Raw genomic sequence first — 16,727 nt, 5'->3', positions numbered from 1 at the left:
TAGCTGCTCATCTGTGCTTATTGCTTAGGTATCTGATTAGCCTTCTTGTGTAACAAATCCATTTCAATGAGAAATAAACTGCAGTAAATGATTAACATAATCCTCTTTACTAATGACTGGGGTTTTTTAATTTAATGAGTCACTTCTGAAAGTCTGAGGGGGAAACAAGGACATGCTTTTCTTTGTTTAAATCACCACAGTGCCATCATTTGCCTGTCGAAGCCTGGTGCTGTTTCTTCAAGCAGCCGTAGCACACATGCAGTACGTGTGCTTGCTCAGATATGTCCAGCTCACTTGCAACAGGAAATGTGTTGCACAGGTTTTATAAAATGACTCTTACGGTCGTGATTAATGATTTTGTTATCCAGGCAGTGAAACCACAAGAGTTTGTGACCGCTATAGCACTCAGAAGGTTCTGGTATGAGCAGCACAAATCTCTCATAATTGAGCATTTGAGGGCATGTTGAAACAGAGTTTGTCATCAGACTCCCTGTTCCAACAACTTTTAGTCTTGGGTTCTTTTCTCTTTTGTGACTACTGGGCATGTTTTCAATAGTTTCCCCTCAAAACCATATGCTGGAGCTGGATTGATTTTAACAGGTTTGAGAAGAAGATGGTGTTTCTCTGAGAGACCAGTGGCTCCTTAGTTTGAGACTTGATTTTCCATCAGTGAAATAGCCTGTGTCTGGAGGCCACATCCTTTCTAGATGTATTTCTGTAGGTGAGTGTTTGTATTTGAAAGACTTACGGCAAGCATCTCATGTTTCCACCTTTCACCACCCTCCCCAAAATTTTGCCTGCTATGCTGATGGTAGATAATCCCAGCCAAGTCCCAGTCTTCTTGTGGGGGGCAGAAGCTGTTCCCTGCTTCCCTCACTGACATCATTTGTTCTTAGTGGCACTTGGCTGAGGATGAGTGTGCCTTTTCTTTGAGAATATGCTGATTTTCACCAGTCACCAAGTCCAGGTTCAGTTGCAGGGGAGGGGCATTGAGAGGACAATAGACTTTCAGAGGCCTGAAACATCATCATGCCTCTAATCCTTGGTCATTGAATTTCTTCTGAGGGTTTCCCTCTGACTTCTTGAACCTCATTTTAGATATAGCCACCATCAGAAGTACCTCCTTCTGCCTGAACCTTACTTGTGATCTTACTTTCTGAAGGATACTATAAGAATAATCCCTCCCTGCTCACATTCCTGTGGGATTCACAATTCAGTAGACTTCTCATCTTCTTGGTCCCTTCCATGATCGCTTTCCCAGGCTGGAGAGACCCAGGCTATTTAGTTAGCTGTTGTTGAGAAGCCATCCCCTGTCCTCTGTGGTGCTGGCCATGGCTCTGTGAGGTTGCCATGATGGAAATACCCTTACTGGGACAGGGTGGAGAGGGCCAGCACCACAGACATCTTGGGGCAGCACAGCAGGTACATGCAGTGATTTGGGTGTTGTCTTCTTTTTAACCTGTTGCTGAGCCACCAAGTGGACACTGTCACAGAGCTGCCTATTTTAATCCCAAGACCTCTTTCCTGGCCAGCAATAACTGGCTCAGAGGGCATCATTCTGTGTGTCAGATCAAGGTGTTTATGTCACACTGCTCTTTAGGTTTAATTATGTTTGGGGGTTTTTTAGCATCCAGCATGTTAAGTCTCTCTGTGTTATGAGATTCTTTAACAAAGTTTTCAGGGTCAACTTTCATTTTGACTCTTGTGAAAAACAAGTTTCATCTGGAAACTGTGTCATCATCTTGTTCATCTCTCTCCTCACATCATTGATGAGTGTGCCCAGCAGCACAGGTGAGGGGCCTGTGGGTTTCACTGGTGACCTTCTGCTTGGGAGGTAGGAATTTTCTACCTCTTTTGTTTTCTTCAGTCCTCAGACCATGCATTCATGTGTGCGAGGAGCACGCTTCCCCTATATCAGTTTGAAATAGCAAGGGACCTTGGTGGAATATTGGTTTTTGAAAGGAACCAGTGCTTATCCCAGCTGATGGTCAGCAAGGTAACTCTGCAGACACTGCATTTGTCACCTAGCTACTGCCTTTAGTGTCACCAACCAGAGTCAGCATAAACTTCTTTATGGACAAGTGAGCAGAGATCCAGTCTTGGATAGTTGATTTCCCCTTTCTGGGTGCTTAGAATGAGTATTTATGTTGGCAAACTGCCCATCTAATCTGAGGACATTGTATGTGGAAATGCAGCAATTTTTAATAAGGTGAAAGTGGAGAGCAGTGCCGCAGCCTCTGGTATGCTGCAAACAGGTTTTGTAGCCGTGTCAACACATGCGGAGGAGAGGCTCAGTTGCCCTGCTGGGTCTAAAGGGAGAAGAAGGTGTGGAGGATAGCAAAGGTAAATACAAATCAGGCAAGATAAAAATCACTACAAGCTCTTTTCCAGTTGCCTATTGCAGAAATGCTGCCTTCCCAGAGAGGCAGCAAATAGCGCAGTGCTTGGAGGGCTGGTTATAGCTCCCAGCTGCCCTGCTGAGATTATCAAGGAGTTATATCTAGTTTGGGTGGGATTTTTATTTTCATCCAGGACAAGGAGGCAGTTGCAGGACGGTATGTGCAATGGCCTCCCACTGGGTTGTTTCCCCCAGGCTGCATTGTTTGGACCACGAACACCCATGATGTTTTCGGAGTTTATCCACAAAAGGCTTGTTCCAGCAGGGCTCAGCTGTGGATCCACTGAAGCTGAAGGATCCTGCTGCCTGCCATGGTACCATTTTAAGGCCCTGCCTCTTTTTTGCTTCATGTCAGTTGAAGTTTAGCTTTGAGAGCAGGCTGGGACTGCCTGGGCCATGGGGTGTGATATGTGGCTTTCTGAGAAGCTTAAATCACAGCTCAGCATCTTGGTCTGCACCACATACAGCTATGCAGGAAAGGTTCTTTTATGAGTACCAATATGGCTGTTGTAACTAAATCCTGACTCTTCTCAGGGTTTTCAAACAAGTTTTAAGCTTCATGTTATTACAAAACATTTCTACAAACTCTTTTTTTTTTTTTAATGTCCCCAAAATGTGCTAGATATTGCAGGGCCTGAAGTTAAGTCCACAAGAATTAACTTTGAAGGGTTTAAACCCCAGATTAGGACTGCCTTTGTCTAATAAGTTATGAAGACTGATGAAGCCTCTTTTTTAAAAGAGCCTGAATATTGGTGCAGCCTGAATATTTGTTCCACTTTAGAGGTGTTGTTAACTATGTTAAGAGTTGATTTTCTTCTGTGTACTTGTTTAAAAAAAAAAACCAAAACAAACACACGTATTAAAAGTCTGTTCTTAATGGGAGTCAGCCATTAGAAACTCATTCTGCTTGTTGTACCTCTCAGATAACCCAGCATAGCTTTACATCACACTGCAAACAACTGTGTATTTGCTTTCAACAAAATAAGTTGGGAGTTCGGTGCTTTTAAAGTGCTGCAAGAGTTAAAGAGAACCAACATCTGTTTTTGTGTTGTAATGCTTCAAGGTGTTCTCACCTTTGGACAGAGTCTTTCAGAGTGTTGTTTTCAGAATAAACAAATATTCACAAAGATGGTTCTTGTATTCTTGGAGCAAGAAATGCGTCTGGTGCCATTCATTGGAAAATAGTATTTAGAGAGTGCATTCTTGACAAGGAGAGAAGGTTTTTCAGGTAAAACCAGTCTTCTGCTACTACTGATACAATTCTTCTCTGCTCTTGAGGTTGTGCAGTCTCGGCTGACTGCAGTGGCAATCAGGACCATGGACTTGTAGCTGCAGCACATCTTGTTAGTTGAGAGGGGGGTGGGGTGGAGATTTCTTTTATTTCAGGCACCAATGTTTCAGGCACATGCAGTGCTACAGCTGTTCTGCTTGTTGTGCATGGAGGCTCTCTTTTTCCTGCTCTTGGTTTGCTGGTGCGTTTAACAACTGTCCATAGAGATTCATGGTAATATGAAAAAGCCCAAAACTTATAAATAGAATGAATGGACAAAATCCTGAATACTGGCAACTGTTTTTACCAAGGAAGGGCTATGCAGAGATGGTGGCTGAATTTATTACTTCTTTGTGTGTTTCTGCAGGAAGAGCAATAGGATTGTTAAGAAGCAGTAGGTATTGGCAACAGCATGTTACTGTGTGATGTTTCACCCTTTCATGATCATTGTTGCATAATGATGTAACTAATTAACCTAAAGAAAGTGCTCAAAGGGAGCCAGGAATGTATAAAAATAGAAGTAACATTCATTGCACAGTAATAGTGAGTGGCAAAAAAGTGACAAAACAAGAAAAAAAAGCCTGAAGTTTTTAAAGGAAAGCTGATATTCAGGTAACTGGTGATGAACTGGAATTCAGTGAGTGTTTGGAGAATGTGTAAAGGTTAACAAAATTGCTAGTATTTTTTGTAGCCTGGGTGACTGGTGGGGTACAGCCTGGGCACACAGATGCTCTGTCTGAGCCCTCAGGACCTACAGGCTTGCGTCATTTGCCAGGGTTTAACTTTGTTCTTCAGAGGTAGCTCCTGGTGAGTGCTCATCGTCCCACCATGCCCAGGATAACAAATAACATGCCAAGCGAATACAAGTGGTGTTGGTGAATATGTCACGGGCAGGCTATGGCATATTACTTTTCCATGTGTGTGGTGACAGCTTTTATGGCCTGGCAACAGATCTGCCTCTTTCAAGTATTTTATGTGAAACTTCATGAAGCCTCCAGCGGTCAGGTGTTGCCAATATTGCAGGTGTGCGCAAAATCAGTGAGTGGCAAAACATCTCTTAATGCCCTGTGCTGTAACAGCTGAATGTATGACGATATTTTCCCCCCATTCCATTTAAAACAGAATGCTACAGATAGCTCCTCCAACTCCTCTCAGAAAAGGGAACAGCCTGTGCGAACTCTGGCTTCTCCTGCATCCTGTGAACATCGAAGAATTTGCACTCGTGGACACCTTCACGACCATTACAGCTCTGACCACTACCATCTAGAACAAGTAAGGTTTCTTCCCAGTGTTCTCTGTGTCTGCCAGAGTCTGTTGGTGTTTGGTTTTCCTCCACATGCCTGAGACAGCTCCCTCCTTCTGCTCTCCCCATTTCCTTCTCAATTAGCTTTAAGTGGCTTCCTGTTATTAAAAAAAGAGGGGGAGGGGGAGGTAACACTGGTTTAGCATGTTGTGTTGTACCATATGCACACAGGCCAGTGTAGGACTGTGACAGTTTTACTCCCTCATGAGCCAAAGGCTGAAAAAGTCCATGATGGATCACAGTGAAGGGCATATAAAGAAGGAAAGGCAAAGTTTCTAAGTATTGGCTCTTCAGGAAGCAAGGAGACAGTGATTACTAGTAGCAAAATGAGCTTATTTATCTTTTCTCTCTCCCCATCTCCTTCCTACTTCCACAGTCAGTACCACGATCCTACCGGCACGTCAACTTTCCAGATGATGATGAGGAGATAGTGCGCATCAATCCTCGGGAGAAGATTTGGATGACTGGGTATGAGGATTATCGCCATGCCCCAGCACGAGGAAAGAACTTTGATCCTGATGACATGGACTCTTACGTACGTTTTGCCAAAAGCGAGGCCTCGAAACACGAATACACTTATCCTTACATAGACAACTCGGACTTTGACCTGGGTGAAGATACCAAGGGTGCTGTGATAAAGACTCAACCTGTCAAATTCAAGCCCAGGCGGAAGGAAGATGGTGAGAGGTCGCGGTGCGTGTACTGCAGGGACATGTTCAACCACGAGGAGAACAAGCGGGGTCAGTGCCAGGATGCTCCAGACCGCGTCAAGACTTGCATCCATCGAGTGAGCTGTATGTGGTGCGCAGACACTATGCTCTATCACTGTATGTCCGACCCAGAAGGAGACTATACAGATCCTTGCTCGTGCGACACCAGTGATGAAATGTTTTGCCTCCGGTGGATGGCCCTTATCGCCTTGTCTTTCATTGCTCCATGTATGTGCTGTTACTTGCCGCTTCGGGCTTGTTACCACTGTGGGGTCATGTGCAGGTGCTGTGGTGGAAAACACAAAGCTGCTGGATGACTACAGATGCATTGGAAGTGTTAGGTTTTTCCTGTAGTTCAAGGAACACGTTGGTTTTGGAGCACTGAGGTCACTCACTTTAATGCAGCCACTGTGCCCGACAGCATCCGGAAACCACCAGTTTGGATCACTTTACATTGGGTCGTCTGGGGCTCACACTGCATTGATTTGCTCATCAACTGTTCTAACTAACTAACCTACAGCATAGACTTTTGTATTATTAATCTGTAATCAAAACAGACTGTCTTGTACATGTTTAAATTTTTTTTTTCATTTAAAATGAGTTTGAGAGAAGAACTGCTTTAAATGGTGGTGGACTGTAGAACATCTCCAGGTTATGTCTGTCTTGCCTCCGCTTGTGTGGTACCAACAGCGTGTTAGCAAGCTTTGGCATTTCTAGAAATGGGACGGTGTAGTGAATGAGATCTCACTTGGAAGATATTTTAACTTACCGTCAAGCTATTGTGTATGTATAGAAGGTGTGCTAGTAACAAACTTGTACCACAACACAGTATTTCTGTCACTGGTTTTCTTTGGGTTTTTTGTTCTGTTTTCCAAAGCAAAAATAGCCATCTAAGCTGCAGTTTCTCTTCTAGGGTCCATCGTCATTTCCTTCAGCAAAGATCTTAAATTATTTCTCTGTTCCTAAAGCTCTGTGAACAGAAAGTAAGGCTCAGTTACCATAGTCACATAGCCATTGAGAATCTGATAGTCCTCCTTACCTGTAATCATTTCAGACCACTACTTGAAAGGGAAACTTAAATTTTAGGCTTTTCTCTTTTCCCTAAATAACATTGGAAAAATGTGTTTTCAGAGCTCTGCCCAAAAAGAAAGGGAACTTCTTCGTAGAGATCTGTGAATAAAACACTAAGGTTCCAGATGAGGAAAATTGTTGATATGCAAAGAATTACTAACAATGCAATGTCAAAAGCACTATTATGGCAATTCTGGGGAAATGCTGCATTAAGTGGTGGATTATATGGAAAATCGTGTGTGTTTGTTTTCTGTATCCAAGAGCATGAGAACATTCGCGTCCACTGTAGTAACAACATTTAGCAATCCAAGCAGGTATTGAAAAATCCAAAGCCAGGATGTTAACTACTACTTCCAGTCTGTGACCTGCGGTCCCAGTATGCCAGATACTTCCACACGTCTCAGCACGTTGCTGTGAGCCTGTGTGTGGGATGGAGCATGTGAGTCCTTGCAGGAGCCAGACTGAGGCGTCTGCCTGGCTTTCCCCCTCCCCACTTCACCACCCAGGTTTATCAAGTGGATGCATAAGGTGCATACAGCAGGATAATATTACTTTAATTTTTTTTTTTTTTTTAATGTCATGTTGTCTTGTGTACAAGGCTTGTAATTAGCTTGGAAAAAGAGTATTTTTCTAATATATTACAAGGAATAGCCAAATAATTTTTATTAAAAAATAAAAAAAAAAGATTTAGCGCAGTGAGCTCTAACTAGCATAGTACAATCCGAATACTTTGAGGCAGCTAGGGATTGGCTTGTCAAAGCTGGCACTGCTGTTCCTGCCATAATTTCTTTCTGCAGTAAATTGCCAGTGGGCGCATGTCCTTTCCCTCCCTCTATTGCACATTGACATCAGTCTTAAAAGAGAGGATTTTTTTTTTAAGAATTAATTTGCCAAATAAATGTAAAAGGAACGCTTGCCATTCTTTCTTGGTGGAATGTCCCAACAGTTCCTCTGAGAATTAATCACAGCTTTTTAGTCAACCATGAATTAAGTATGCAATGTGCTTATTATACACTATAGAGTTGGGTAGGTTTAATTCATAGCAGTTACAGGGGATTTTTTCAGTTGGAGAAAAAAAAATTGAATGATAGTGGAAAAGGGATGGAGTGTTACACTCTGGGTGATATGTCTGGGTTTGCTGAATGAAATATAAATATTTTGTGCCTAATAGCAATTGACAAATCTCTCAATGGTGTCTAGTAAACATCAAGCCAGCCTCGTAAAAAAATAATTAATGAAACAACCTTTTCCTTTTATTTCTGTTCTCAAAAGTTGTTTCATGTAAACAAACATCTGTAAGATCTTCTCTCTATAAAGCACAACACTACAAAAAGATCTTACAGTTTTTTGTCCGGTCTTGAAGTGCCCCTATTTATTTAAGTAAAGTAGACATACTCCAAGCCTTTCTGTATGTCTGAAAATAAAAGTTATTAAAAAAAAGTCCCTCTTTTTTATTTTTTTTCTTTCCCCCTCCTCTTCCCTCTTCTCTTGGGTTTTTGTAATACTTGTAGATTTTGCTGCGTACGTTATTTGGTTCGTGATGGCAGTGGTGTAAGGGCACAAGGATAGAAATGGGTGGTTTTTTGTAAATATTTCTCCTTAATTTCCACACTGCTGCTGAACAGTGTGTAGCATTCTCCCAGTCAGCTTTGCAATACTGACATCAATCATTTGAGAGAAATTATTCAGATTTTATTTTTGTATCTGTGGTAACAAAAACATTAACCAGTTTTTTTTTTCTGTTGTGGAAAGGTTTTGGGTTTTTGTTTGTTTATTTTTCCAAGCTATTGCTCACGTTAACAAATTAAAGTGCCTGAAGCCTCATCATTATGTATCTATATACTAAAAGTTAAAACCCTGTTGTATTGATTTTTATAAGCCTTTTTACCTCTGTGTAAAAAAAAATATATATACAAGTGTATGATGTACATTTTAGTTCTTAACTTCTTTTTTTATTGTTTCTAATATGTATGATCAGTGTAGCTATTGCTTTAAAATGTACCGTGTAAATACAAATACATCATATCAAAATGATGTCGTTTATTGTCAGAATTATGCTGTTTATTGTTGTTCAGGTGGCTGGGGACTGAGGAGGAGACAGAATGGGGGCATCTCCAGAGCTCAGGGTTTCTAAGGAACAAAATGGCTCAATTTTACAATTTTGGGTGGCAAAGGCTGCTAAGCCTTGGGCACAGGCCATTCTCATCCAGACACAACAAGGGAGGACAAAGATGGGTGGGGTTTTCCTCGTGTTTTTTAGGTGTTTTCCAGATGTTTGTGCATTTGGCGGGAGGACGTGGCCTGGCAGCACCAGGCCCCAGTAGGCCCTGGCAGCCATGGCAGCGGCCAAGGCTCCCTCTTGCTCTCCCTGCTCTTCTCCCCTGAGGCCTCAGCCCCCGCACAGCTCCGGGCTGAGCTGGAGATGGTGCAGGGCTGTTGTTACTTGGCTGTGTTTCATCTCAGCAGGGCTCTGAGGAGAAGGGGGAGCAGGGCAAGGCCACAGAAGTGGCTGCTGAGCGAGCAAGGGCCATCCCGGCTGCTGAGGGCACACGGGGCAGGTTTGCAGCCACTGGGAAGGAGAGATGCCCGAGGTGCCTGGCATGGCCATCCCTACTCAGAGAGGCTTAGCATGGAAAGAGAATAACCCACTTTAAATGGATACCAGACTGCCACCAATCAATGGGGGAAATCAGGGAGAAACCAGTGAGTATATCTAAATGTTTATAATTTTTTCCAACGGCTTGGTCAGGCCAACACCAACTACATCTGTAGAGCCCGGGTTTATTTTTCCATAGGTGAGTGATAATAAAGCTGTTGCTCCTCTTTTATGTGCTGCTGGTTGTTTTGCTGCTGAACAACAAAGCTGCCTCAAGCAGTATGTAGGAGATGAGGCAAAGAGCACACTTTTTTTTCATTTATATTTGTTTACATATTCCTAGAAACATGATGTGTTCATATAAACAAAGATTTCTGAGTGCATTTATTATACAACTGATGGTATGTATGTTTTTTAAAAAGACGTGCAGCCCTCATGAGAAATGCTCAGTGTGGGTCAGGTGCTGTGTTCAGGACTCTCTGCACACAAGATTATTCAGTTTGTGTTTGTGTTTGGCTCCATCAGCAGCAAAGCTGCAAAGTATTGCTCACAGTCCATCACTCTCTTAACTAATGGAGAAGAACTTCAACCCTATTCCTTGGCCATTTGGATTTAGCTCATCCTACAAAATGCCTGGCTAAAACCATGTTTCTTGCAGCCTGCAGTGTCCTCTTGCTTTCATCCACGAATCAAAGGTGTTGCTTATGCCCGGAGATTTCTAAACTGAACCAGAAAACATTACATTTGGGCACTGAATCTGTGGAAAACACAAGTGTCATCAAGATAAGGAAGCACCATGAATGTCAACCAACTTTCTGCAGCATAATTTACTCATGTTGTCTGTCTGGGACAGGTTCTGTCCTCTTGGTAGGATGCAATCAGAGACTGAGATTGGAGAGGACACAGATACTGTAAGCTTGCAGCCATATGAAATCACATGTTGAATATTGTATGTTTAAAAAAAATCTAGTTCACTAGTAAATGTAACACAAAATACATTTTAGAATAACATCTTGACCCAGGCTGAGTTTTAGGGTCTGACAATTGCAGCTTGGCATTTTCTAGCAAGGACTTGACACCAAGTGTGCAGCTACCATTGCCTGGGTCAGAGTGGCTCTCCAGGCCTCTCTTTTCCCTACGTAAGCTGTGCTGACCCAGCTCACACCCAGGCTTTTTCCATGGGGAGGCATCCTTGGTTTCAGACCACACAGTTCACCTGTGTGAATTGTTCTCCTCATAGCCTGTGAAATGAAGGAGTCAGAGGGTAAGGAGAGGATTTTCTTGATGCCCCCTCAGGAAGCCTACAAATGCTTCTAAGAAGCCTCTCCTTATAGAAGCAGCATCAGGGCAGGAATGGCAGAGTGAGTGGAGGGTAACTGCAAGGGGTAACCAGTGTGGTTCCCTCCAGCTCTGATCTTCTCTAAGGGACAAAGATAAAGAGCTTTTCTCAGCAGTGCAGCTGCTTGGCATTGCTTTCAGGGGCATGAGGAGAGTTCACCTGGCCTCCTTTAATCACTGGGTGGGAGGTTTCTCTCACTCTGCTTGGAGAGTTTGTAATTTAAATGTGCAAAACAGACTTACCCCTGTTGTGAAAACAAGCCCAAGAGTTTGAATGACTTCCATAAAGTCATGTAGGGGGTTTGTGACACAGTCTGGCTTGGAGTATCCTGAGCACAAGTTCACCACCTTCTTCATCCAAAGGTCATTTTTCCTATCATCCTGGAGATTAATCAGGAAGTTTGGGTTTTGTCAGGAGCCTTGCTGCAGGGAGCATAAACCGAGCTGCCAGCAAGGGGTGTGTTAATCTTCTTTCTCTGCTAATTCCACTTAAAAATGCAGATTTGAAGTAGCTGTCAGAATGCCTGGAAACAAGAGGTATCGTTGCATGTGTTCTCAGTACTTATCACAGACAGATCTTGTCTTATAATGAAAGAAATGCAGCCTTTTTCTGTGAGAGCAACAAAGAGATACCTTTCTTTCTTTAGTACACAATGTTAGGTGAGTTAACATCCTCCTAACACCTTGTCCTTTTCCAGGATGTATTTAGCAATTGAATTCCTTAGAATCTTGGTGACATATGTGGAAATAAATAGAAAAATGTTTGGCTTCCACCCAGAGACAAGATATTTAAATGGTGGAAAGTATGTGTGTATTTCTGGGATTTTATACTTAGATCCCCACAAATGCTTTTAGTTGCTTTCCTGCAGTAATGCACAACCATCCCATGCCATTCATCTCATTCCCTGCTTGTAAATTCATTTAGGAAGAGTTGACAGACTTTGGTTTGGCTTCTGTTAGATTCCAAGCCTGCTGCCTAACATCATGTGAGACAGGGTCTCACAGCAGCGCTCTGGGTGGTTGTAAGGGGAGTGGTTTGTGAGGGCTGTAACACATCCCATGTCTGCCTGAGCCATCACAGCTCCATGCTCCGAGGTGGCAAGGAAAGTACAAAGTGATTTTCAGACTTAATGTAATTCATGTAATCCCCCAAGGAATCACTGATATTAGGAGTAAGTATCATTGCCTCGGGGAGCGAGAATTAATGCATACTTCGGGATGGATAAGACATTGCCAAGTCATACACAGCCTTAAACTTAATTCTTATCTAGATTACTTAATTATTATTAATTACATAGAAAGTGTCACATGAACTGGAATTCCCTTTTTTGCATTTTCTGAGCTTATTTCACGATGAGCTACTAAATTGGCCAACATCTGTTTTAAGGCAACTGACAGGACTGCTATCAGGCTTACTGCTTTGAGAAAAGCACTTTGCTGATTTTCACACTCTTAATTTCCCCACTTCAGTGTTGTGCCAGTGTTATCTTATTAACTGATAGAGCTCTTGATGTGTCATTTCAGTGGTGGAAAAGAACAGGGAGAGGGAACTTGTCAATACAGTGAGACCCTTGAAGTATCAAGTCTGATAGGTTTCCCAATGTACCCTATCTTCAAATCAGAGATTTCCAGTATGCAGATTACATTTGGCTCCAACCTCATTCAGAAACTAAAAGCTCAGACACTTCTAAAGTTTGAAGCATTATCATCCTCGTGCCCCAGAGAATAATTTCCAGCTTTAAAAGCCCAATTCCAGAACAACTGAACGCAAGTGATTTCACTTTAAAAGTGCTTACTCTTTACAACTTCCTGAGAACAATGATAAAAGCCAGGTTACAAAGTATAACTTTCAACCACATTTTGCAAAAGTCCAGGCCACAGCTTACAGCAGAGAGTATTTTGGTATGGACAGCCAAAAGAAGCAGTACTCTGCTGGTTTTGTACAGGAGTCTGAACATTGCAAAATTCAAATCCCAATAAATTTGTATCAGAAAACACTGAACAGCTAAAACAAAAAAAGGAAATAGAAGTTAGGACTTAATGCAGATGCGGGGAATATGGTTCATCCTAGATATGAAACATAAGAAATACAATCGTCTTTTTTGTTTCTTTTCTTTTGAGGGACACCTGAAAGGAAGCTCCCATTGTCACATTAATGTATGGGTATGGGGCCTGATGTTTAAGCTGGAATCCCCCAGAAGTTTCCATGTTTCCCTTCCATTCCTGCGAGGAAGGGCGGATGGTCTGTGGCTCCAAGAGGAGCATTCAGAGCAGCACCATGGCTCAGGCTGTCAAACTGGAAGTGTATCTATGTATATGTATATACATACCCTTTTGGAACAGAAATCCAAAATTACCAACATGATCTAAAGTCCTAAGTGAGAGCCACCCTTTAAACAACTAAATAAGCAAGTAAAACTCCAGCTGTATGGCTGACCCTGGTGGCTTGGCAACAATGAATGGGGTTTTCTGTGCAGTGACCCCAAATCTTGGGGATGGCTGCAGGATTTCTCTGTTCGCTTAATGAATAGGTCTCAGTGAACATCTTCATCTAGAGCAAAACCCCAGAACCTTATTAAGTGGCTGAGCCAGCCACAGAAATGAGAAGGCTTCCAAATAGCAAGCAAAATAGCAATAGGATGAAGCAGAGAGATATATTCTGCTCAGAGGAGTTTCCTGCTTTGCTGTGGCTTGGGGGTCACGTGCTGGATGGTCAGTGATGCTGTTTCTCGGGGGACATTGACTGGGCTCTGGGGAAACCATGGGCATTTTGGCAAGCAGGAAAGCCTGTGCATTCATTCATCTGTCTGAAATGCAGGAGTTTGTGGTAAGCCATGTGGCCAGAGCAAGGCAGCCTTTGCAACAGTGCCAGTTCCACAGTTTAAATACAGTTTCTGCCACAAGGCTGAGACATAGTTGTACTTCCACATGTGGCCAGAAATGCCACAGGCCTGGAGCAGGCTGCAGGGTGAGCAGGGTCCTCACACTTACCCCTGTCTTTGCAGAGAGATCTCTGCAGAGAGATTTGAAGGGCTGCAATATGCCAGAGAAGTAGCAAAAATACCACATGCAATAATTTCAAAACTCTAGCAGCCATCCCCAGTACAATGCTATTTGCTGCATTTGTGCTTCTCTAGACTTTAAATAAATGGGCTCCTTCCAGCAACAGGTAGGAGACAACTGGAGACTCTTCTCCAGTTCCCTGAGGTAAAATCCTAATTCCACTTAACTCAGTGGCCAAAGACCCAAATGCTAAAGTGAAGCCAGGATTTCTCTCCTGGGATTTGAAGGGTTTGGATGCCAGTATCTTCAGATTTGGCACTCAAAACTCCTCCTCCACTGATAGTTCTCTGAGGTGAACTTCCCATGGTCTTCTTGATCAGCCTGGAGAAGACTGAGGGGAGACCTCACTGCAGTTACAACTTCCTCAGGAGGGGAAGAGGGGCGGGCACTGATCTCTCCTCTCTGGTGACCAGTGACAGGACCCAAGGGAATGGTCTGAAGCTGTGTCAGGGAAGGTTTAGGTTGGATATTAAGAAAAGTTTCTTCCTTCACAGGGTGGTTTGGCACTGGAACAGGCTGCTCAGGAAAGTGTTCCCAGGACAAAGACTGACAGTTCAAGAAGCATTTGGACAACCCTCTTAGGCACATGAGGTGATTGTTGGGGTGTCCTGTGCAGGAGTTGGACTTTGGTGATCCCTGTGGGTCCCTTCCAACTGAGGATATTTCATCATTATCCTTTCCCCAATCCTCCTCAGAGACACTGGATACAATGACAGTCTACATCCATAAAAGGGGATTTCTTCTACTGCATCGTGCACCAGTTCCCCAGTTCTGTCTTAAAGGCTGTTTGAAATGGGAGACACTTTCTGCTGCTGCAAAGGAACAAGTGTTCTAGTGACAGCTGAGAGTTTTGTGGGACCCTAGGATCACTGATTTTAAACTTAGCTTGTCACACATTTTTTTTCCTGTGCCAAATTACCAGGACATTTCATTTGGTTGGACCTTCACAAAAGAAATATAGGTAGGAGGAGTACACAGTTTTGATTTAAAAAGTGACAAATTGGCAGGGAGGTTCCCTCGGCCACCTTTCACTCATTTTGGCAGCTTGCAGGGTTACCAGCTGGCAGCAATTATTTCTGATATTAAGCTGAAATTCCAATCAAAGATTTTTTAAAAGGCTGAAAGGCCTGTGTAGTAACATTCATGACCAAAAGGTCCTAAAACAAAGAAGCACCTCTGAAAGGATTGTGTTTTCAAACCCACTCACATACATAACATTTTAAGAGCTGTCACCATCAGAGCACTTTTTATGGCCAGTTCCTGAAGGAAGTGGTTGTAAAGATGTGGCATGAAGAGCAGCAAATCCAGGTGCTGAGCAGAGAGCTTTTGAACTCAGAGCAAATGCGTGATACTTTTTTCTAACCAGAACAACTGCTGTTTGTGACCATCTGAACTTTGAGCTACAAGAAAATGTCTTTGGGGTTCATCAGGCTGATATCCTGTCTCTAACCACAGCCTGTACCAGATACTTCAAAGGGAAAGAATACAAGAAACTCTGTATTGGAATAATCTGCTGGCAGAGGAAATTTCTTCCCAACATCAGACAATTTGTCATTGATTTATCCCCTCAAACAGGAGAGTTTATGTGCCTCTTAAAACAAATCCAGTTGAATGTTAACAGTGATGTGAGTTTATTCATTAACCCTAACAAAATTTTATTTGAAATATATTTGATTTCTCTAAAATAACAACTCTTCTACATTTTCTCTGATGGTTTTCCTAGTGCTGAAATGACAGTTTGAGGGGTTTTTTTCAGCCACCTTTTTATCTAGCTTGCCCTTGAAATGTGATGATGTTCAGGAGCTACAGCCCTACGGCAGCTATTTTGCAAATGACAGTGTCTCCTCCTCCAAATTCTTCTCCTGGCAAGAGATTTAATCCTCTTTTATGGCTCCTGTAACCATCATTTCCTGATTGTTGGGATGATACTATGTTCTTATTGCTGTACAGTTTCTCTGGAGCCTCCTGTATGTCAAAGACCCAAAAGAGATTGAGGGTATGAGGCAGGTAGTGAAAACACAGCAATTTAATGGTTTGTTTGTTTGTTACATTGCTGACATTGAGTTGGATTTATAATATTTGTTTTCTAGAACTCAGATACTTTCCAAAGTACAGCTGTGCTGTAGCTGTGAATAAAAACTAGGATGAACGGGGTGTCTGACAGGAAGGTGAAAAGTCTGTATTTAGGCTCAGTGGGCTTTGCACTGAGAGGTGTTGAATGTCTTAATTTTTTCTGAAACCCATGAGCTTGATAGGTGTAAAACATTGACCCTGCTGAGGTCAATTGTCCGGTTTTCGGCTGTTTGAAGGGCCTGGAAAGGCCCGGAGTGGCCTTGGGGCAGCCCGCGTATCAAAGGACGAGAAGAGGCTTCAGTTCTTCTTTCGGTCTTTATGTTTATTAATTGTTTATCTAAAAGATTTTCTTTCGGCCCGACAGAGGTCTGCTCAGCAGTCAGCCATGAGCACACTGTGAAGCCCTCCGGACAGTCACCTATCTTTATACCCATGGTTACGTGTACAATATTTATCATTTTTCCCCAATCCTTTTTATTTTTATTGTCCGGTGCACTTTCAGTAATGACCAATCCCAAAGCGCCACCATCACCAAAGAAGATGGAGGAGAAGAAGAAGAAGAAGAAGGACAGGACACGCCCCAATTCCTCCATCTTACTTCTCTAAACCCTCCTGTACATAAATCCTAAGCCCTGTGTCTCACCCTCTAATTAACTAATCCCTTCACCATTCACCCCGGTGAAGTCCTCCTATCCTCATACAGGTGTCGTCTCCCGTGTAGGATCAAAGTCCAGCCGCCAGACACTTCTGGCAACATTCCAGGACTCCCGAGCCCCCCAAGGGTGGTCTCGGTGCCTCAGCACCTCAGTCCTGAGGTGCTGAGATCCCACAGTCAATGGCAAACTTCCCACTGACTTTAGTAAAGTATAATCACCCCCAAAATACAGGGTTATGACACTAATTAT

General features: G+C 42.9%; 1 protein-coding gene across 2 annotated transcripts in view; it reads left to right on the top strand.

Moving 5' to 3' along the window:
• SPRED2 (sprouty related EVH1 domain containing 2) overlaps positions 1-8,786 on the top strand; it is a 58,651-nt gene extending 49,865 nt beyond the window's left edge. For both annotated transcript variants that reach the window (XM_074537011.1, XM_014268739.3), the window contains exons 5-6: positions 4,791-4,940; positions 5,348-8,786. In XM_074537011.1, coding sequence (XP_074393112.1) covers positions 4,791-4,940; positions 5,348-5,998 — 801 coding nt within the window. In that variant the 3' untranslated portion in view covers positions 5,999-8,786. The remainder of the gene's footprint in view (positions 1-4,790; positions 4,941-5,347) is intronic.
• Positions 8,787-16,727: the final 7,941 nt, after the last annotated feature.

Source organism: Zonotrichia albicollis, chromosome 3 (genome assembly GCF_047830755.1).
Source record: "Zonotrichia albicollis isolate bZonAlb1 chromosome 3, bZonAlb1.hap1, whole genome shotgun sequence".
Taxonomy (NCBI): domain Eukaryota; kingdom Metazoa; phylum Chordata; class Aves; order Passeriformes; family Passerellidae; genus Zonotrichia; species Zonotrichia albicollis.
Note: the sequence above shows the minus strand (reverse complement) of the source record. Positions and strands in the feature narration are given on the sequence as shown.